The following is a 24,396-nucleotide window of genomic DNA, read 5'->3' as shown; positions in this document are numbered from 1 at the left end:
GAACCACGTTCTGAAAAAATAAAGGGACCAACTCAGAGGAGGAAGGCAACTTAGGCAAGGGCACCAAATGAACCATCTTAGAAAAGCGGTCACACACCACCCAGATAACGGACATTTTCTGTGAAACCGGGAGATCAGAAATAAAATCCATGGAAATGTGCGTCCAAGGCCTCTTCGGGATGGGCAAGGATAACAACAACCCACTGGCCCGAGAACAGCAAGGCTTAGCTCGAGCACACACTTCACAAGACTGCACAAAGGTACGCACATCCCTAGACAAGGAAGGCCACCAAAAAGACCTGGCCACCAAGTCTCTAGTACCAAATATTCCAGGATGACCAGCCAACACAGAAGAATGGACCTCGGAGATGACTCTACTGGTCCAATCATCCGGAACAAACAGTCTTTCTGGTGGACAACGATCCGGTTTATCCACCTGAAACTCCTGCAAAGCACGTCGCAAGTCTGGGGATACGGCGGACAATATTACCCCATCCCTAAGGATACCAGTAGGCCCAGAGTCTCCAGGAGAGTCAGGCACAAAACTCCTGGAAAGAGCATCTGCCTTCACATTCTTTGAACCTGGCAGGTATGAAACCACGAAATTGAAACGAGAAAAAAACAACGACCAACGAGCCTGTCTAGGATTCAAACGCCTGGCAGACTCAAGGTAAATGAGATTCTTGTGATCAGTCAAGACCACCACACGATGTTTAGCACCCTCAAGCCAATGACGCCACTCCTCAAATGCCCACTTCATGGCCAAAAGCTCCCGATTACCCACATCATAATTGCGCTCGGCGGGCGAGAATTTTCTAGAGAAGAATGCACATGGCTTCATCACCGAGCCATTAGAACTTCTCTGTGACAAAACCGCCCCCGCTCCAATCTCGGAAGCATCAACCTCAACCTGAAAAGGAAGTGAAACATCTGGTTGACACAACACAGGAGCAGAAGAAAACCGGCGCTTAAGTTCCTGAAAGGCCTCCACGGCCGCAGGAGACCAATCAGCAACATCAGCACCCTTTTTAGTCAAATCAGTCAAAGGTTTAACAATACTGGAAAAATTAGCAATGAACCGACGATAAAAATTAGCAAACCCCAAGAACTTCTGAAGGCTCTTAACAGATGTAGGTTGTGTCCAGTCACAAATCGCCTGAACCTTGACGGGATCCATCTCAATAGTAGAAGGAGAAAAAATGTACCCCAAAAAATAAATCTTCTGGACTCCGAAGAGACACTTTGAGCCCTTCACAAACAGAGAATTGGCCCGCAGAACCTGAAACACCTTCCTGACCTGTAAAACATGAGACTCCCAGTCATCAGAAAACACCAAAATATCATCCAAATACACAATCATAAACTTATCCAGATATTCACGGAAAATATTGTGCATAAAGGACTGAAAGACTGACGGAGCATTGGAGAGTCCAAAAGGCATTACCAAATACTCAAAATGGCCCTCAGGCGTATTAAATGCGGTTTTCCACTCGTCACCCTGTTTTATCCGCACCAGATTATACGCACCGCGAAGATCTATCTTAGTGAACCACCTAGCCCCCTTAATGCGAGCAAACAAATCAGTCAATAATGGCAGTGGATACTGATATTTGACTGTAATCTTATTCAGAAGGCGATAATCTATACAAGGCCTCAGGGAACCATCTTTTTTTGCCACGAAAAAAAAACCTGCTCCCAGAGGGGACGAAGATGGACGAATATGTCCCTTTTCCAAGGACTCCTTAATATAATTCCGCATAGCAGTATGCTCTGGCAGTGACAGATTAAATAAACGACCCTTAGGGAACTTACTGCCAGGAATCAATTCTATAGCACAGTCACAATCTCTATGAGGAGGGAGCGAATTGAGCTTAGGCTCCTCAAAAACATCCCTATAGTCAGACAAAAACGCAAGGATCTCAGAAGGAGTAGATGAAGCGATTGAAATCGGAGGTGCATCATCATGAACCCCCTGACATCCCCAGCTTAACACAGACATTGTTTTCCAGTCCAGGACAGGATTATGAGTTTGTAACCATGGCAGACCAAGCACTAGTACATCATGTAAATTATACAGTACAAGGAAGCGAATCACCTCCTGATGAACGGGAGTCATGCGCATGGTCACTTGTGTCCAATACTGCGGTTTATTCATAGCCAATGGTGTAGAGTCAATTCCCTTCAGAGGAATAGGAACTTCCAGAGGCTCCAGACTAAAACCGCAGCGTTTAGCAAATGACCAATCCATAAGACTCAGGGCAGCGCCTGAATCCACATAGGCATCGACGGAAATGGAAGACAGTGAAAAAATCAGAGTCACAGACAAAATGAAATTAGGCTGCAGAGTACCAATGGCAAAAGATTTATCAACCCTTTTTGTGCGTTTAGAGCATGCTGATATAACATGAGCTGAATCACCACAATAAAAACACAATCCATTTTTCCGCCTATAATTTTGCCATTCACTTCTGGACTGAATTCTATCACATTGCATAGTCTCAGGTGCCTGTTCAGAAGACACCGCCAACTGGTGCACGGGTTTGCGCTCCCGTAAACGCCGATCAATCTGAATGGCCATAGCCATCGACTCATTCAGACCTGTAGGCGTAGGGAACCCCACCATAATATCCTTAATGGCCTCGGAAAGACCATTTCTGAAGTTAGCAGCCAGGGCGCACTCATTCCACTGAGTAAGCACCGACCATTTCCGAAATTTTTGACAATATATTTCCGCTTCATCATGCCCCTGAGAGAGGGCTAATAAAGCCTTTTCAGCCTGAATCTCCAGGTTGGGTTCCTCATAGAGCAATCCCAATGCCAGAAAAAACGCATCCACATTGAGCAATGCAGGATCCCCTGGTGCCAATGCAAATGCCCAATTCTGAGGGTCGCCCCGCAGGAAAGATATTACAATCCTGACCTGTTGAGCAGGGTCTCCAGAGGAGCGAGATTTTAAAGAAAGAAACAATTTACAATTGTTCCTGAAATTCAGGAAGGTAGATCTATCTCCAGAAAAGAACTCTGGAATAGGAATTCTAGGTTCAGACATGGGAGTGTGAACAACAAAATCCTGTATGTTTTGAACTTTTGCCGCGAGATTACTCAGGCTGGAAGCCAAACTCTGGACATCCATGTTAAACAGCTAATATCAGAGCCATTCAAGGGTTAAGAGGAGGTAAGAAGCAGCTAGACAGCAATTAAGGGCTAGGCAGCAAAACTCTGAAGGGAAAAAAAAAAAAAAAAAATTTCCCATAAACACTTCTTTTTCTCCTGCTTCAGCTCAAACAATTAACACTTTGTGGGCCGGCTATACTGTCATGAATCCCCATGGCTAGGGATAGCAAGGGACAAGCAAAGTAATACAAAATATCGGACGAGCTCTAGGGTGATGGAACCTGGGCTGACCGCTGCCCTACGCCTGACAAACGCAACTAGAGATAGCCAGGGAGCGTGCCTACGTTGGTTCTAGACGCCACGCACCAGCCTAAGAGCTAACTAGTACTGCAGAGAAAATAAGACCTCACTTGCCTCCAGAGGAATGAACCCCAAAAGGTATAGTTGCCCCCCACATGTATTGACGGTGAAATGAGAGGAAGGCACACACATAGAGATGATATATATAGGTTCAGCAAATAGAGGCCCGCTGTAAACTAGAAAGCAGAACGATACAAAAGGGGACTGAGCGGTCAGCAAAAAACCCTAATAAAAAAAAACCATCCTGAGATTTACAAGAACCCATGTGCCAACTCATGGCACATGGGGAGAACCTCAGTCCACTAGAGCTACCAGCTAGCATAGAGACATAATAAGCAAGCTGGACAAAAAACCAAACAACTGAAAATCAGCACTTAGCTTATCCTGAAAGATCTGGGAGCAGGTAGGCAGGAACCAAACAGAGCACATCTGAATACATTGATAGCCGGCAAGGGAATGACAGAAAGGCCAGGTAAAATAGGAAACACCCAGCCTCTGATGGACAGGTGGAAACCAAAGGCCGCAACCCACCAAAGTCACCCAGTACCAGCAGTAACCACCAGAGGGAGCCCACAAACAGAATCCACAACACGTACCGTCGTAGCGATCAAAGTGCCACTGTGTGACAGTACCCTTACTTTGGGGAATTTCTCTGAGGCAAGGTAGGCTTCTATTTCTATCTTTAGGGGTAGTTAGCTCTTAGGCTGTGAAGAGGCGTCTAGGGAGAGTTAGGTACGCTCCACGGCTATTTCTAGTGTGTGTGATAGGATTAGGGATTGCAGTCAGTAGAGTTACCACCGCCTCAGAGCTTGTCCCAGCTTTTACGTTTTAACCATCAGGTCATTCCGGGTGCTCCTAAACACCAGGTCCATAACAACCTTGAGAAGGTACAGCAAATTCATAAACTTCCTTTATAGTAAAAAAAGACCCCTGAATGGTAAGTCAGCATTTCTGTGTGTGCGTGCAGACATGCAGTGTTTGTCCATCCTACCATAGATGCATGCTGTTGCCAATAGCCCAACGTCCTCCAAACAACTATATAGCCATATGTGCCATTTCCAAGTCAAAGGTTGTAGACATGTTTCCTCGTGTACTTACCTGTCCCATTCCTCTAGGTCTCTTTCATCTCCAGATTCAACTGCTGTTGTGTAATCTGTTTCATATTGGGATTCATCCAGTTCTGGGTTTCTTCTCCATCGTCTTCCCCTACGAACTGAAGACCTTCCCCTGATCTGCTCCTGGGTCTCTCTAACTGAAACAGGTGGGCTACTACAAAACACAATCACTTTAATATACTGTTGTAAAACTAAACATGCTAAGCTTTTCAACATTGTCTATCGTTAAATAATCTGCTTTCATAGGGAAAGTACTAAATCTCAATTTCCAATCAATTCTAAGGCTGTTATGATAATTATATCTACTATAAACAAGATTAATGATTGGTGGTTTTATTTAACTGTGTGCAAATGTCACATTAACTTATTTGTTCAGTAGCTAAAGCCGCCTTTACGCATTAGACTAATATTGGCTGAACACCCCGATATCGACGGTTTCTGACGGTTTCGGACTATCTAATGTGTATGGGAACGTTGGTCAACTGATTGTCGGGGGTAATCAGGCATGTCTGTTTTATTCTGTCAGAGATAAGCTGCAGCCAGACATGTTTGATAATGGCTCTTTCATAGATGGGAGAGCTAGCTAAGATGGATGCCGGACAATTGATTAGTCAAACCATCATTCTACCAACAACCATCTAATGACTATGGGGGGGGCTTCACTGTCTCAGATCTTTATTTAGCTTTTAAAAAGCCTGATTGACTATGCTTAACACTTTTACCCCAAGCCTGTTTTCCTTTTTTCATCTTCCTGACAAAGCCAAGTTTTTCAATTCTGACCAGTGTCACTTTATGTGGAATTAACTCTGGAATGCTTCAACATATTCCAGTGATTCTGACATTGGTCGACATTGTGCATTATTGTTGTAATGCAAACATTTGTGAATTGCCTTAAAGTGTGTCTGGGACATAACATGTGGAAAACTGGAGTGTTACATAAAACATCTAAGGGCTATCGTTTCTCCTTCTGGTGAGTGACAAGTCAGGCCTGGCATGCCAGAGTGAGAAGACATTTATATACGCCACGCATGCTCCACTGGAAAATGAAATATGCAAATTACCTCTTCAGAGAGGAAGAGGACTAGAACTGTAGTGCCACCTATTGGAAGTAGGAATCCTAAAAGTCAATATCGACCCTCGTCAAATTGCATATAAAACGTCAGCACTTCAATATTGCCGAACTTCTGGCTTCATTAATCTCATGTGAAGGACAAGGCCCCAAAACATCATCATTTCTACGGCATCTATGGTGGTTCACTTAGATCAAGTGGGATTTTGGAATAAAAAATTGTTGGGTGTATAAATTTGTCTGGGCCACCATGAAATTTACAAAATTGTCAAAGAAAAAGACTTTGAAATAGTTGATCTCTGTGGGGCCGACAGTGTCCTGATTGCATCATAAAATCAAAGAATCTGTGGCTCATAATCTTCTGGGGGTAAGGTCAATAGGTGGTCACTAAAGGTGGGCACTGGCTCATTAGCGGTCCTTAGGCATCTGGTTGGGGGTTCATTATTGCTATAGGAGGAAAAACAGAGGAAGGTGGCAACCTCTCCCTAAATATCAGTGTCAGAGGCAAGGAAGGCGAATGCCTCCTCCTCCATTGAATACCATCTTTTATTTTTTATATGGGTGGTGTATTTGTTGTGTTTTTCATGTGTGTGAGTAATAATAATAATAATTTTTATATATATACTGCTAACATATTCCGCAGCATTTCACAAGTAAGTGGGGACATGTACAGACAATAAAAACAATACAATGTAAGGCTGGGGTCACACATGCGTGTTTTACGTACGTAAGAGCGCAAAAACTACGTACGTAAAACTCGCATTACATACGGCACAATGCTTCTCAATGGGGCTGCTCCTATTAGCCGTATATTACGGTTCAGTATTATACGGCGTTCTACGGCCGTACAAAATCGCAGCATGCTGCGTTTGTCAGCGTATTGCGCAAATAATACGCCAATGAAAGTCTATGGGGGCGAGAAAAATACGGATTCCACACGGACCAGCAGTGTGACTTGCGAGAAATACGCAGCGCTGTTAGTGAAAAGTCGGTAATTCAATTGCCGGCTTTTCATTTCTCCTGCACAAACCCGACAGGATATGAGACATGGTTTACATACAGTAAACCATCTCATATCCCCTTTTTTTTTGCATATTCCACACTACTAATGTTAGTAGTGTGTATGTGCAAAATTTCAGCGCTGTAGCTGCTGAAATAAAGGGTTAAATGGCGGAAAAAATTGGCGTGGGCTCCCGCGCAATTTTCTCCGCCAGAGCGGTAAAGCCAGTGACTGAGGGCAGATATTAATAGCCAGGAGAGGGTCCATGGTTATTGGCCCCCCCGTGGCTAAAAACATCTGCCCCCAGCCACCCCAGAAAAGGCACATCTGGAAGATGCGCCTATTCTGGCACTTGGCCACTCTCTTCCCACTCCCTGTAGCGGTGGGATATGGGGTAATGAAGGGTTAATGCCACCTTGCTATTGGAAGGTGACATTAAGCCAGATTAATGATGGAGAGGCGTCAATTATGACACCTATCCATTATTAATCCAATTGTAGGAAAGGGTTAAAAAACACACACACACATGATTGAAAAGTATTTTAATGAAATAAACACAGCGGTTGTTGTAATAATTTATTGTTCTCTCAAATCCATTTGCAGTCCCTCGCTTGGCAACATAATAAACGCACAAGATACATACCTTCTGATGTACTGTCAGGTCCAACGATGTAATCCATCTGAAGGGGTTAACTAATATTACAGGCAGGAGCCCTGCTAATGCAGCTGTGCTCCGTGCCTGTAATCCCCGGCGAATGAATGAAATATAGGTCATTGACCTACATTTCATTCATTCGCGGTGATGCGCCCCCTGGTGGATGTCCTCATATGACCTGGAGCGTGGGAAAAAGTTCCCAGGCTGCAGTTCATGAGAACATCCACCAGAGGGCGCCTCACCGCGAATGAATGAAATGTAGGTCAATGACCTACATTTCATTCATTCGCCGGGGATTACAGGCACGGAGCACCGCTGCATTTAGCAGGGCTCCTGCCTGTAATATTAGTTAACCCCTTCAGATGGATTACATCGTTGGACCTGACAGTACATCAGAAGGTATGTATCTTGTGCGTTTATTATGTTGCCAAGCGAGGGACTGCAAATGGATTTGAGAGAACAATAAATTATTACAACAACCGCTGTGTTTATTTCATTAAAATACTTTTCAATCATGTGTGTGTGTTTTTTAACCCTTTCCTACAATTGGATTAATAATGGAGAGGTGTCATAATTGACGCCTCTCCATTATTAATCTGGCTTAATGTCACCTTTCAATAGCAAGGTGGCATTAACCCTTCATTACCCCATATCCCACCGCTACAGGGAGTGGGAAGAGAGTGGCCAAGTGCCAGAATAGGCGCATCTTCCAGATGTGCCTTTTCTGGGGTGGCTGGGGGCAGATGGTTTTAGCCACGGGGGGGCCAATAACCATGGACCCTCTCCTGGCTATTAATATCTGCCCTCAGTCACTGGCTTTACCGCTCTGGCGGAGAAAATTGCGCGGGAGCCCACGCCAATTTTTTCCGCCATTTAACCCTTTATTTTAGCAGCTACAGCGCAGAAATTTTGCACATACACACTACTAACATTAGTAGTGTGGAATATGCAAAAAAAAGGGGGATATGAGATGGTTTACTGTATGTAAACCATGTCTCATATCCTGTCGGGTTTGTGCAGGAGAAATGAAAAGCCGGCAATTGAATTACCGGCTGTTCACAGATATCGCGCTGATTGAAATCTAAATACAGAATATATATATATGTGTCACAATGACATATATATATATATATATATATATATACTGTATATATGTTTTCCCCGAACATTTGAGCACATAAATCCATTAGATGTCGGTTTTGCAAGCCTGCGCGAAAATCTCGCAGTACGGATGCCATACGGATTACATACGGAGGATGCCATGCGCAAAATACGCTGACACACCCTGACTACGGATCACTATTTTGGGAACATTTCTCCGTATTACGGCCGTAGTACGGACGTATAATACGTGGCGTATTGTCTTACGCCATGTGTGACCCCAGCCTAACACATTTCAACAGTTACAGAAGGGGTGAGGACCCTGCTCGCAAGCTTACAATCTATAAGGAAATAGGGGGACACAATAGGTAGGTTGTGCTTGTTATAATAATGATGGCTGGAAAATACATAATAGTGTTTTCATATTAACCCTGCTGTTCTGTTTAGATTTCACATAAAAAAAATTGTACCAAATAAAGTAAACAAAAATTAAAAAAAAAAAAAATTCCCACAGAGAGTACCCCCCTAATGACGAAAAGTCAGGGAGCCTCAAGTCTCAGAATCACACGCTGAATTTTTATAACATTATAGAATTTCAAAAACGGTCATTTTTGACCTAACAGAACAGCAGGGTTAAGCTCCATGATCTGGTCATCAGCCAGGATCTGTGTAAGTACAGTTACCAAGTGGTATTGGGTGCACGGGTGGTTGTGGAAACAGATGAATAGGCAGGAGCAGATTATGATTAGCCCCTTTCTGACCTCAGACGGGATAGTACGTCCGAGGTCAGATCCCCTGCTTTGATGTGGGCTCCGGCGGTGAGCCCACATCAAGGCCGCGATGTGTCAGCTATTTTGAACAGCTGACATGTGTGCGCAATAGCGACAGGTGGAATTGCGATCCACCTGCCGCTATTAACTAGTTAAATGCCGCTGTCAAACACTGACAGCGGCATTTAACTACCGTTTCCGGCCGCGTGGCTGGAAATGCCCACATCGCCGATCACCGTCACATGATCGGGGCTCAGCAATGTGTCGGCAGAGTAACCAGAGGTCTCCTTGAGACCTCTATGGTTACTGATGCCGGCTTGCTGTGAGCGCCATGGTCAGGTTTGCTTCAGGCTTTGGTCAGGATTTTATGCAAGTAAAATCTTGACCAAAACTGCACCTGAGGTCACTGGCAGGTCACCTGCGGTGTGCCTGCGTGTTTTGCTCATTGTAGCAACATGCTGCGTTTTGAAAAAACGCACCGCGCATGCGTTTTCGTGGCAAAAACGCATGCGTTTTATAACGCATAGTGGAGTCGGGATTTCAGGAAATCCCCTCCACTATGCTGTAACATCTGGACGCTGCGTTTTTGACGCTGCGGAAAAACGCAGCGTCAAAAACGCAGCGTTTCCTGAACGTGGAAACATACCCTAAGAGTTTCATTACAGTTTGGCCCCATATGAGCACTGCAGTGGTCAATGTGAGCATAATATGACAATATATGGGCAATGTACAACTAGGTCATAGCAGAAAGCAAAAGCAATGAACTGGAATGTATTTTGGTGTGCATGCAGCATTTAAGTGCATGTTCACACTGGCCACTAAAAACACAAAACCCAAGAAAAAAAAACAAAATAAGCAGATACCCTGCAGTAAATAAATAACTAGCAACAGTGCATAAAAATAATATAGGGTACTTGCCTTTCTGATTAGTCTTTGCACCCTGTGCAAATAGGGGTGGGGCCTCCCTTTTTTTTTGAGCTGGAAATTACGTTTAGTGGCCAGTGTGAACATGCGCTTACATGCTACACGCACACCAACTTACATTCCAGTTCATTGCTTTTGAGCAGGCGCCGGGAAGCATAGAAAAAGTGCACGTCATATCGGTGATCTGACACCGTGCACAGCAAAGTGTCAGATCACCGATCTTACATTATAACATGATGCCCCCCCCTGGGGCAATGTTATAGTGTAAAAAAAAAAAATATTCCAATGTGTAAAAAAAATTAAAAAAAATAAATAAAAAAATATATATATATATTGTTCCTATAAATACATTTCTTAATCTAAAAAAAAAAACAACAAACAATAAAAGTACACATATTTAGTATCGCCGCGTCCGTAACGACCCCACCTATAAAACTATATCACTAGTTAACCCCTTCAGTGAACACCGTAAAAAAAAAAAAAAAACGAGGCAAAAAACAACGCTTTATTCTCATACCGCCAAACAAAATTGACGACAGTAAAAACAATTACTGAGCGCCTACAACTAAATTACGCTAACTATAATTCTATGCAGCAGAAAAAACTAGTATAATTACTACTAAAAGTCTGAAACTACCATTACTAAATGGATGACAGCAAAAAAAAAAAATTACTGAATGCCCACAACTATCTGATACTAATGTTGATTTTATATACAGTGCTTTGCAAAAGTATTCGGCCACCTGGAACTTTTCAACCTTTTCCCACATATCATGCTTCAAACATAAAGATACCAAATGTCAATTTTTGGTGAAAAATCAATAACAAGTGGAACACAATTGTGAAGTTGAACGAATATTATTGGTTATTTAAAATTTTTGTGGAAATTCAAAAACTGAAAAGTGGGGCGTGCAATATTATTATATTATAAATTAGCTACAGTTATAATTTTTGCGACATTTCATGCTTCTGTCTACCATTATTGAAAAAACAATGATGAAAGCAATGTAGAAGAGCTTTTCTCCTGCTGCACCAGATCTCTAGAATGTACTAACATAGTAACATAGTTATTAAGGTTGAAGGAAAACTTTAAGGGCTCCTTTCCACTTGTGAGATAAACGTCCGTGTCTCGCATATGAAAACCAAGCTCTGGCGCCGGCACGTGGGAGCGGAGCGTGCGGCTGCATGTGACCAATCACAAGCCGCGACGTCATCGCAGGTCCTAAACTCCTCATTCTTAGGAACGGAGGCTGCCGGTTACATAGGTAAGGTCCAGGGGCCGCCGGACGGGTGAGTATATCCATATTTTTTATTTTAATTCTTTATTTTTTACATGAATATGGATCCCAGGGCCTGAAGGAGAGTCTCCTCTCCTCCAGACCCTGGGAACCACACACTGGGAACTTCCGATTCCGATTTCCGATATCACAAAAATATCGGAACTCGGTATCGGAATTCCGATACCGCAAATATCGGCCGATACCCGATACTTGCAGTATCGGAATGCTCAACACTAACTACTACCCTGGACAATCTGGTTAATTCCAATTTTTTTTACCGTGTTCTTAAAACACATTTTTTTAGGCTAGATAAGCCTAATAAGCAATACACTAATCTAACTTTTCTCAATTCTCCCTTCCCATATTTTTTCATATAATCTGGCATTTTCTTTCATGTGTTCCCACACCCACCACGCATGGCTCTTTGTATCAGGACATTTACTGGCTGGTGACCGTCTCATGCAGCTTTACATAAATACCCTTATTTATTATATTGATGGTTGGACCATATAAAATAAGCACTTCATACCTTTTGTGTCATCCTATTTCCTCATATACTGTAAGCTTTCAAGCAGACCCCTCACTACTCGTCTAAATGTTTAATGATGTGTTATAATTATGTATGTAATGTCTGGTATTGTTTGTGCATATACCCTCTTAGTGAATATGTTGGCGCTATATAAATAAAATTATTATTATGCACAAAATCCATGCCCTGTATGCTTGACACACACCTGCTGGTAAGGGGACTGTTAACTCGTTGTTCAAACTCTTCTCTGGGTGTTTTATAGATGCTGCTATTACTCAGCGCCTTCATGGGGCTTTGTGATTTCTCTGAATAAATAATGGTAGCAGTTTCATCAGGAGGACCACCTGGAACACTTTTTACCTGTGGAGACATGATGGAATCCAAAGAAGAAAAATCAGTAGGAATACAAACATTTAGTGAAGAAAAAAATATTAGCTTTATAAATCCATTCATAATTGAATCCAAAGTTTAAATAATGACAGATGTATTAGATGAATCCTAGTGAAATTTGCAGTGGTATGCAGGATTGGCAAACAAAGAAGTAAGGGGGCAAACTGACTTGTCCATGACATCTTCAGAATTTGATTTTTATTTGTTATTTTCTATTCCCTTTAAGTGAAACTGTTGTTAGAGTCAAGTGGCTCAAACCAGTTGATTGACAGGTCTCTCACCATCTCAGAGTGAAACATACCAGGTTGCAATCGTGCAGCCAAAATCTGATTAAGGCTGGTGTCACACACAACGTATAAAAAAAAAATCGGTCCGTTTTTCACGGACGAGAATCGCACAAATGTTTCATGAACAGTGATCCGTATGTCATCCGTGTGCAATACGAGGATGAGATTTCCTCACATCAAAGCATCTGTGTGACATCCGTATGGCGAGATTTTCTCACAGGCTTGCAAAATGGACATAAAATGGATCCATGGCCTCAAATATTTGTGAAACCACACACACACACATATATATATACAATGCCTACAAGTAGTATTCAACCCCCTGCAGATTTAGCAGGTTTAATAAGATGCAAATAAGTTAGAGCCTTCAAACTTCAAACAAGAGCAGGATTTATTAACAGATGCTGTCACGATATGGTATGAAATATCATATAAGTTTAGTTTCTCTTGTCAGCCCAGGATGTGGGCTAAGAAACCCCCCTTCTCTTTTTCTTCAGAGTTGAGCTGCCTTTCCACTGTGCATGGGGGAAGAGAGTTTTATTGACGAAAGGCATTTACGACCGGTATTTCCTGTAGTAGACAGTGCTCAGCTTTAACTGTTAGAGAAGATTCTAGAATCATGAAAGTCCTTTGTTCTGTTTTTGAAAGATATTAGGCAAACGATTTAAAATACGAACACAAAAATATATCGTCATAATCACACTCGGAGGATCTACCCATCCCTCGAAACACAGGTTTCTAGCCCCCTCTGGTACAGAGGTAGGGATTTCTCGGTCAGTGTGCGTGACAAATAGGACTTATTTGATCTCATCGGAATGCCCACGATACTACGAGATGAATGATGGGTATGGTGCGATTATTTTATGTTCTGTAGCGAAGTTACGGGCATCAGATATATTTAATGCCCAGTGAGTAATACTGAAGAAGTAGGAGGGGTTGGAAAAGCCAGCCCTTTCTGTGAGGTCACAGCCTGCAGGTTTTAAGTTGCTGGGAGACTTTCAGGAGGGATTTCTGGCGTTTTTCCTGGACAGACCTGAGCACGCCCAATGAGCTGGGACGTGTGGTTGCCTGCAATGCAATGATCTAAGAACATGTGAGTGTTATCTTTTCTTCCTTTAATCCTTTTATTTTCATAATTACCTTGTACATATTTGCAATTGTCTCATTTGTAACATCTTTGTAAAATACTTTATAAACATTGCCTAAAAATCATTTATGGGGTATAATATTTATTACTAGTTCGTTTCCATGCTCTAAAAACGTACCCTGTCTTTGAAGGGAATTTACGCTACTGTTTTGGGTTAGCAGCCGGACCCGTTTAATCGGCGCTGGTGGCAGCTTACCGTGTGCCGGCTTTTGGGGGTCACTGTAGCGACTGTGGCTTGATAATTATTGTTCCTGCCTGAGTGGGAGTACTTATCGCGTCGCTGCAGTGCACCCAATAGCCAGTACATAGCAGGCAGCGTTTCTGGCGACTAATTACCCTAGGTGCAGTACCTAATCTGACCTGAGAGTAAGGGGGGCGCCAGAGAGCTGCAAGTGTTAAGTGGAACTGTAAGCGGGATAGACACAAATCCCTGCAGTTCCTGGTATACTGAAGAGCAGTGGGATACCTAAAACAAAGCCCCTGCTGTAAACAAGAGGTCAATAGCCTCGTGTGTGGTTTTTTTTTCATCACATTGTGGCAGTGGAGGGATAACTAGGATAAGCCCCCTGCACATGTGACAGCCGTCTGCTGGTCTAAAGTCACCCCGATCCGTGACCTATTGTGGGCAGCGGCTGAGGGATCTTGACAGTCACGGTGTGAATCGTGACAGATGCATAAATCTTACAAACCAAAAAGTTTTGTTGCTCAGTTAAATTTTTATAAATTTTAAACATAAAAGTGTGGGTCAATAATTATTCAACCCCTAGGTTTAATATTTTGTGGAATAACCTTTGTTTGCAATTACAGCTAATAATCGTCTTTTATAAGACCTGATCAGGCCGGCACAGGTCTCTGGAGTTATCTTGGCCCACTCCTCCATGCAGATCTTCTCCAAGTTATCTAGGTTCTTTGGGTGTCTCATGTGGACTTTAATCTTGAGCTCCTTCCACAAGTTTTCAATTGGGTTAAGGTCAGGAGACTGACTAGGCCACTGCAACACCTTGATTTTTTGCCTCTTGAACCAGGCCTTGGTTTTCTTGGCTGTGTGCTTTGGGTCGTTGTCTTGTTGGAAGATGAAATGACGACCCATCTTAAGATCCTTGATGGAGGAGCGGAGGTTCTTGGCCAAAATCTCCAGGTAGGCCGTGCTATCCATCTTCCCATGGATGCGGACCAGATGGCCAGGCCCCTTGGCTGAGAAACAGCCCCACAGCATGATGCTGCCACCATCATGCTTGACTGTAGGGATGGTATTCTTGGGGTCGTATGCAGTGCCATCCAGTCTCCAAACGTCACGTGTGTGGTTGGCACCAAAGATCTCGATCTTGGTCTCATCAGACCAGAGAACCTTGAACCAGTCAGTCTCAGAGTCCTCCAAGTGATCATGAGCAAACTGTAGACGAGCCTTGACATGACGCTTTGAAAGTAAAGGTACCTTACGGGCTCGTCTGGAATGGAGACCATTGCGGTGGAGTACGTTACTTATGGTATTGACTGAAACCAATGTCCCCACTGCCATGAGATCTTCACGGAGCTCCTTCCTTGTTGTCCTTGGGTTAGCCTTGACTCTTCGGACAAGCCTGGCCTCGGCACGGGAGGAAACTTTCAAAGGCTGTCCAGGCCGTGGAAGGCTAACAGTAGTTCCATAAGCCTTCCACTTCCGGATGATGCTCCCAACAGTGGAGACAGGTAGGCCCAACTCCTTGGAAAGGGTTTTGTACCCCTTGCCAGCCTTGTGACCCTCCACGATCTTGTCTCTGATGGCCTTGGAATGCTCCTTTGTCTTTCCCATGTTGACCATGTATGAGTGCTGTTCACAAGTTTGGGGAGGGTCTTAAATAGTCAGAAAAGGCTGGAAAAAGAGATAATTAATCCAAACATGTGAAGCTCATTGTTCTTTGTGCCTGAACTACTTCTTAATACTTTAGGGGAACCAAACAGAATTCTGGTGGGTTGAGGGGTTGAATAATAAATGACCCTCTGAAAAGACTTTTCACAATTTAAAAAACAAACAAAGAAATAACATTCTTTTTTGCTGCAGTGCATTTCACACTTCCAGGCTGATCTACAGTCCAAATGTCACAATGCCAAGTTAATGCCAAATGTGTAAACCTGCTAAATCTGCAGGGGGTTGAATACTACTTGTAGGCACTGTGTATATATATATATATATATATATATATATATATATATATATATATATATATATATATATATATATATATATATGTATGTATATATATATATATATATATATATATATATATATATATATATATACACTGCTCAAAAAATAAAGGGAACACTAAAATCCCACATCCTACATCCTAGATATCACTGAATGAAATATTCCAGTTGTACATTTTTATTCATTACGTAGTGGTCTGGAGTTGGAATGATGCTCAAACTCAGAAAAGTGGAAAATGAAGTTACAGGCTGATCCAACTTCAGTGGAAATGCCTCAAGACAAGGAAATGATGCTCAGCAGTGTGTGTGGCCACCAAGTGCCTGTATGACCTCCCTACAATGCCTGGGAATGCTCCTGATGAGGCGGCGGATGGTCTCCTGAGGGATCTCCTCCCAGACCTGGACTAAAGCATAAGACATGATGTCCCAGATGTGTTCAATTGGATTCAGGTCTGGGGAACGGGCGGGCCAGTCCATAGCTTCAATGCCTTCATCTTGCAGAAACTGCTGACACTCTCCAGCCACATAAGGTCTGGCATTGTCCTGCATTAGGAGGAACCCAGGGCCAACCGAACCAGCATATGGTCTCACAGGGGGTCTGAGGATCTCATCTCGGTACCTAATGGCAGTCAGGCTACCTCTGGCGAGCACATGGAGGGCTGTGCGGCCCTCCAAAGAAATGCCACCCCACACCGTTACTGACCTACTGCCAAACCGGTCATGCTGAAGGATGTTGCAGGCAGCAGATCACTCTCCACGGCATCTCCAGACTCTGTCCCGTCTGTCACATGTGCTCAGTGTGAACCTGCTTTCATCTGTGAAGAGCAAAGGGCACCAGTGGCAAATTTGCCAATCCTGGTGTTCTGTGGCAAATGCCAAGTGTCCTGCATGGTGTTGGGCTGTGAGCACAACCCCCATCTGTGGATGTTGGGCACTCAGACCATCCTCATGGAGTTGGTTTCTAACCGTTTTTGCAGACACATCTACATTTGTGGCCTGCTGGAGGTCATTTTGCAGGGCTCTGGCAGTGCTCCTCCTGTTCCTCCTTGCACAAAGGCTAAGGTAGTGGTCTTGCTGCTGGGTTGTTGCCCTCTAACGGCCCCCTTCATGTCTCCTGGTGTACTGGCCTGTCTCCTGGCAGCACATCCAGCCCCTGGACACTACGCTGACAGACGCAGCAAACCTTCTTGCCACAGCTCACATTAATGTGCCATCCTGGATGAGCTGCACTACCTGAGCCACTTGTGTGGGTTGTAGAATCTGTCTCATGCTAACTCAATTGTGAAAACACAACGAACATTCAAAAGTGACCAAAACATCAGCCAGGAAGCATTGGCACTGAGATGTGGTCTGTGGTCCCCACCTGCAGAACCACTCTGTAATAACTGAGTGATAATTGCCAATAATTTTCATCTGTTTTCTATTCCACTTGCACGACAGCAAACAGTGGACAGTTTGATTTCACAGAAGTTTGATCTACTTGGAGTTATAATCTGTTGTTTAAGTGTTCCCTTTATTTTTTTGAGCAGTGTACACACACACACACACATATATATATATATATATATATATATATATATATATATATATATATATATATATATATATATATATATTGTGATGAGTGGTGAGGTTACAGGGGGTTCCAGAGCGCTGTGTGTGGGCTGTGTATGCCCCTGTGCTGGAAGACCTGGTAGGAGGCTTCCTGGAGAGCACATGCTGGCGTGAGAGGTCCTGGGAGGTGTACCAGGACCCATGAGCAACACACAGTGGAACTTGGGGAAGCTACAGTCCTTCGGTGGCTCTGGACTGACTGATGTGTGCCGGCCAGGCAAGTTGGTGAACCCCGTAAGGCAGTTTCCCCAGGAGAGAGGACTGACAAGGAGTCAGCAGACGGAGCAGGAGCTCCCATAAGGTACCTCCACAAGCTGTTGGTGCTTGTAACCTGGACTGTGTGGTAACCCACGGCAACTGGTCAGTGAGGACCAGCATGTTTAGTGTCCGTGAGTCCAACCCGTAGTTAAAGTGTTTGAAGATGCAAGTTAATGTCACCAGTTGGTGCCTATTGTGTTTCGTGAGACATACATGATGAACTGAGCATAACCCGGTTTATGAGGCTTAATAGTGGAATGAACAAAGAGCCAGCACTCGACTAGAGATGGAAGTTGATGGTGCAAGTGAAAGGAGTCCCAAGACCCCAAGAGCTCCAAGAAAATTAAATCACTGCACTCATCATAATTAAAGTCAATTTTGCTGAAGTGAATCTTTTTATTGGAAGTGAAAACGAAATAATAAGGCAACAAAAAAGTTTTTTGTTATACCTGGTTGATCCTGCCAGTAGCATATGCTTGTCTCAAAGATTAAGCCATGCACGTGTAAGTACACACGGACGGTACAGTGAAACTGCGAATGGCTCATTAAATCAGTTATGGTTCCTTTGATCGCTCCAAAAAACTTTTTTGTTGCCTTATTATTTCGTTTTCACTTCCAATAAAAAGATTCACTTCAGCAAAATTGACTTTAATTATGATGAGTGCAGTGATTTAATTTTCTTATGAGGCTTAATAAACCGTATGGACTGCTTTGTTTTAAAAACCCGTGCCCGTGTGCTTGAATATCGCAGCCAAGCGAGTGTCCCCCAATACACTCAGTAAGAAAAGTCTTACATTGTCTTACATTTGGTGCTCGAAGCGGGCAGCGATCCAGCAGGCACACGTGGAGTTAATTGCTGTGGCTCGGCGGGGCCACGAAGATTGCGTCTGGCTGTAACTCGGCGGGGTTACGAAGCTGACAAGCGTCTGGCTGTAACTCGGCGGGGTTACGAAGCTGACAAGCGTCTGGCTGTAACTCGGCGGGGTTACGAAGGAGACAAGCGGCGTCCTGTGGATTGGCGGGTCCACGAAGCCAGCGGTAGAGCCTGGTGGAGCGTAGCTGCAGTGGCAGCAAGAGGTTCCCCAGCAGGCGGAGCAGCAGTGGCTTGTGGTTGGCAGCCGGAGGTGCCGGTTGTGTGTGACTGCAGCGGGAGCTGTGGCGGTACCAGCAGGAGCTGGTGAAGTGACATATAGAAAAAAATAATATATTTTTTTTCTTTTTGTGCAGACTCTTAAAGGGCCAGTACAAGCCCAGAGACATTGGGGTGTACTGTGCGAACTGGGGCCTGAGTGCCATGGGGAAGTCCACGGGGTGTATCCCAGGGAGGGGAGTATCCCTAATAGTGAGCCGTGGCCCAAAGGGAGATGGTTGCCCAAAAGGGGGCGGAGTCCCAAAAAGGGGCGGTAACCCGAACAGGGGTAATGGCCCAAAAAGGGGTGGAATCCCGAAGGGGGGCTGAATCCCGAACCGGGGTGGTGTCAAAAAGCGGAGCACTTGTCCAAAAAGGGGGCAGAGCCAAAAAGGGGCGGCAATCAGTGAGGTGTCACGACTGTGTCCTTTTTGGCTGGATGGAAAGTGTGTGCGGGGATTGATAGACCCGGGGAGAGAAGCGTCTGTGCTGAGAACCCTTCCAGGAAATTCTGTGTCACCTAGCGACACTGAATATCTCCAGGTAGCCACTATCTACATTGTCGCAGCGGAGGTTTCCACATACCATGAGGTGGCTGTAGACCCGATCTTGCCATATCCTATGGTAATAGGACAGGATTTGGTAGCACTGTGGGAAAAGGCTGAAGTGTTTGTGGACATAATGTGGATGTCAGTTAGTAATATTGAGAAGGCGCCCCCTAGAGTTGACAGTCCTAAGGTAGGCCTGAACAAGGGAAAAGGTGCGACTGTCTAACTAACTGACCTGACGTCACCTGAAGTGTGCCACAATACGACTGGTAGTGGTCTGGTGGATAAGACAAGTGGAGCTGACACCCAGACAGTGAGTGACTTGCGGGGTCATCGTACTGTGGAGTGTGACACAGACTCTGGGGGTGAATGTGACAAGTCGTGGCAAGTATCAAGCGCATGTGCCATGGTGACAGGTGGAGGACGGGGTCCAGGATCTGTACTGACGGGTGGAGGACGGGGTCCAGGACCTGTGGTAACGGGTGGAGGACGGGGTCCAGGACCTGTGGTAATGGGTGGAGGACGGGGTCCAGGACCTGTGGTAACGGGTGGAGGACGGGGTCCAGGACCTGTGGTAATGGGTGGAGGACGGGGTCCAGGACCTGTGGTGACGGATGGTGGTGACTCCCATTCAGACGGTGATACCAGTGGAAAAGAGTGTAATAAGGTTGACTCAGGCAATTCTTCCTCCCGTCGCCGGAGACGTAAAAGAGCCAAAGGGGCTGAGCCGGTTGTTCCGTGTGAGGAATTGACGGAAGATGCTGAGGACCTGGGGTGTATGAAGTACTCTGAAGTCCCAGGGAAAAGGGACGAACCTAATGATGTCACCGCTGAGACCCAAGAGAGGGCCGACCCTGACAGTGCAAAGTCTGAGGGTGCAGAAGTGGAGGAGGCCACCAAGGAGGTGGTGCCTGAAGTAAATACCTCCTCAAGTAATGGATGTTCCACCAGTCCAAAGGATGGGAGGAGTGAGATAGAACTGGTTAAAGAGACGGTGAACGACCATCTCGAACGAGAAAGGGTCCTGAGACAAGCGGCTGAGCGCAGAGTGGATGAGCTGGAGAAGGAAGTCTCTGAGCTCAGAGGTCACCTGTTCAGATGGCAAAATGTGTATCAGACCCTAAAGGAAGACATTGACTGTTGTGAATTTGGTTTTTGGGCTCCCCCGGTGGTCACTGGTGGTACTGGACTTGTGTGCTTCACTTTCTCTGTTCACCTGTTTCCATCAGGATATGGGAGTATCCTATTTAGCCTTGCTGCTCAGTTATTCTAGTGCCGGCCATCAATGTAACCAGAGCCTTTCTGTTGCATGTTCCTGCTTCTAGACTACTATCAGCTAAGTTGGACTCTTAGTCCTAAGTTTGTTTTGCATTTTTGTTCCAGTTCACAGTTATGTTATTTTTCTGTAGCTGGAAGCTCTTGTGGGCCGAAATTGCCACTCCGGTGTCATGAGTTGACACATGAGTCTTAAAGTAATTTCGGGATGGTATTTTAATAGGGTTTTCAGCTGACCGTGAAGTTCCCTATTGTATCTTCTTGCTATCTAGTAAGCGGACCTCGCTTTGCTGAACCTACCTTCATACTGCGTATGTCTTTTCCTCTGAACTCACCGTCAATATATGTGGGGGGCTTCTGTCTCCTTTTTGGGGGAATTTCCCTAGAGGTAAGCCAGGTCTGTCTTTTCCTCTATTAGGGTTAGTTAGTCCTCCGGCTGGCGCTAGGCGTCTAGGGATAAAACGTAGGTACGTCACCCGGCCACTGTTAGTTGTGTGGTAGGTTTAGCTCACGGTCAGCTCGAGATTCCATCACCCAAGAGCTAGTCTGTTATTTAGTTCTCTGACGTTCCCTTGCCACTGGGAACCATGACAGTATGGCCGGCCAAGGGTTAAAACCGTTGGCAGAAGAAAGGAGAGAAAAAGAAGTCTGCAGATTTTTTTTTTTTTTTTCTCCTCTGAGCTTGCTCTATAGTTGACTTAGTTGCATTTCTGCTCTAATTGCAGCCTTTGTCTCTCTCTCTCCTTCTAATCCTTGAATGGCTCTGATCTCACCTGATTAAAATGGATCCTCAGAGTTTGACTACAGGTTTGAATAATCTTGCTACGAAGGTTCATAATTTACAGGATTTTGTTATTCATGCTCCTATATCTGAACCTAGAATTCCTATACCAGAATTTTTCTCCGGGGATAGATCTCGTTTCCTGAATTTCAAAAATAATTGTAAATTATTTCTTTCCCTGAGATCTCGCTCCGCTGGAGATCCCGCACAGCAGGTTAGGATAGTAATTTCCTTGCTGCGGGGCGACCCTCAAGACTGGGCATTTGCATTGGCACCCGGGGATCCTGCGTTGCTCAATGTGGATGCGTTTTTTCTGGCTTTGGGGTTGCTTTATGAGGAACCTAACTTAGAGATTCAGGCTGAAAAAGCCTTGATGGCCCTATCTCAAGGGCAAGATGAAGCTGAAATATACTGCCAAAAATGTCGTAAATGGTCTGTGCTTACTCAGTGGAATGAGTGCGCTCTGGCGGCGAATTTCAGAGAGGGTCTCTCTGAGGCCATTAAAGATGTTATGGTGGGGTTCCCTGCACCTACAGGTCTGAATGAGTCCATGACAATGGCTATTCAGATTGATCGGCGTTTGCGGGAGCGCAAACCTGTGCACCATTTGGCGGTGTCTTCTGAGAAGGCTCCAGAAAATATGCAATGTGATAGAATTCTGTCCAGAAGCGAACGGCAGAATTTTAGGCGAAAAAATGGGTTGTGCTTCTATTGTGGTGATTCAACTCATGTTATATCAGCATGCTCTAAACGTACAAAAAAGGTTGATAAGTCTATTTCAATTGGCACCTTACAGTCTAAGTTTATTCTGTCTGTGACCTTGATTTGTTCATTATCGTCAATTACCGCGGATGCCTATGTCGACTCTGGCGCCGCTTTGAGTCTAATGGATTGGTCCTTTGCCAGGCGCTGTGGGTTTGATCTAGAGCCTCTGGAAGTTCCTATACCTCTGAAGGGTATTGACTCTACACCATTGGCTAGTAATAAACCACAATACTGGACACAAGTGACTATGCGTATGAATCCAGACCATCAGGAGATGATTCGCTTCCTTGTGTTGTACAATCTACATGACGTTTTGGTGCTCGGATTACCATGGTTACAATCTCATAACCCAGTCCTTGACTGGAAAGCAATGTCTGTGTTAAGCTGGGGATGTCAGGGGGCTCATGGGGACGTACCTTTGGTTTCCATTTCATCATCTATTCCCTCTGAGATTCCGGAATTTTTATCTGATTATCGTGATGTTTTTGAGGAGCCTAAGCTTGGTTCACTACCTCCTCACAGAGATTGCGATTGTGCCATAGATCTGATTCCGGGCAGTAAATTTCCAAAGGGTCGGTTATTTAATCTATCTGTACCTGAACATGCTGCTATGCGAGTATATATTAAGGAGTCCCTGGAAAAGGGACATATTCGTCCTTCTTCATCTCCCTTAGGAGCTGGTTTTTTCTTTGTATCTAATAAAGATGGCTCTTTGAGGCCGTGTATTGATTATCGACTCTTGAATAAAATTACAGTCAAATATCAGTATCCTCTGCCACTGCTTACTGATTTGTTTGCTCGAATAAAAGGGGCTAAGTGGTTCTCTAAGATTGATCTCCGTGGGGCGTATAATTTGGTGCGAATTAAGCAGGGGGATGAGTGGAAAACCGCATTTAATACGCCCGAGGGCCATTTTGAGTATTTAGTAATGCCTTTTGGTCTTTCAAATGCCCCTTCAGTCTTTCAGTCCTTTATGCATGACATTTTCCGTGAATATTTGGATAAATTTATGATCGTGTATCTGGATGATATTTTGATTTTTTCGGATGACTGGGATTCTCATGTCCAACAGGTCAGGAGGGTTTTTCAGGTTTTGCGGGCTAATTCCTTGTGTGTGAAGGGTTCTAAGTGTATTTTTGGGGTTCAAAAGATTTCTTTTTTGGGGTACATTTTTTCCCCCTCTTCCATTGAGATGGATCCTGTCAAGGTTCGGGCTATTTGTGATTGGATGCAACCTTCTTCTCTTAAGAGCCTTCAGAAATTTTTGGGCTTTGCTAATTTTTATTGTCGATTTATAACTGGTTTTTCTGATGTTGCTAAACCTTTGACTGATTTGACCAAAAAGGGTGCTGATGTTGCTGATTGGTCCCCTGCTGCTGTGGAGGCCTTTCGGGAGCTTAAGCGCCGCTTTTCTTCCGCCCCTGTGTTGCGTCAGCCTGATGTTGCTCTTCCTTTTCAGGTTGAGGTCGATGCTTCCGAGATCGGAGCTGGGGCGGTCTTGTCGCAGAAAAGTTCCGACTGCTCCGTGATGAGACCTTGTGCGTTCTTTTCTCGAAAATTTTCGCCCGCCGAGCGAAATTATGATATTGGTAATCGGGAGCTTTTGGCTATGAAGTGGGCTTTTGAGGAGTGGCGTCATTGGCTTGAGGGGGCTAGACATCAGGTGGTGGTATTGACCGATCACAAGAATTTGATTTATCTTGAGTCTGCCAGGCGCCTGAATCCTAGACAGGCGCGCTGGTCGTTGTTTTTCTCTCGGTTTAATTTTGTGGTCTCATACTTACCAGGTTCTAAAAATGTGAAGGCGGATGCCCTTTCTAGGAGTTTTGAGCCTGATTCCCCTGGTGATTCTGAACCTACAGGTATCCTTAAGGATGGGGTGATATTATCTGCTGTTTCCCCAGACCTGCGATGGGCTTTGCAGGAGTTTCAGGCGGATAGACCTGATCGTTGCCCGCCTGGTAGACTGTTTGTTCCTGATGATTGGACCAGTAGAGTCATCTCGGAGGTTCATTCTTCTGTGTTGGCAGGTCATCCCGGGATCTTTGGTACCAGGGATTTGGTGGCTAGGTCCTTCTGGTGGCCTTCCCTGTCTCGA

The 24,396-nt window shown here is 44.6% G+C and overlaps 1 protein-coding gene across 3 annotated transcripts in view; it reads right to left on the bottom strand.

The window, feature by feature from the left end:
• Positions 1-24,396, bottom strand: part of LOC143766070 (occludin-like) — a 120,131-nt gene that overhangs the window by 44,335 nt on the left and 51,400 nt on the right. For all 3 annotated transcript variants that reach the window (XM_077253463.1, XM_077253469.1, XM_077253454.1), the window contains 2 exons: positions 12,123-12,277; positions 4,573-4,743 (listed from right to left, as the gene is read on the bottom strand). In XM_077253463.1, the coding sequence (XP_077109578.1) occupies positions 4,573-4,743; positions 12,123-12,277 (326 nt within the window). The remainder of the gene's footprint in view (positions 1-4,572; positions 4,744-12,122; positions 12,278-24,396) is intronic.

The sequence above is a fragment of the Ranitomeya variabilis genome, chromosome 1, assembly GCF_051348905.1.
Source record: "Ranitomeya variabilis isolate aRanVar5 chromosome 1, aRanVar5.hap1, whole genome shotgun sequence".
Lineage (NCBI taxonomy): Eukaryota > Metazoa > Chordata > Amphibia > Anura > Dendrobatidae > Ranitomeya > Ranitomeya variabilis.
Note: the sequence above shows the minus strand (reverse complement) of the source record. Positions and strands in the feature narration are given on the sequence as shown.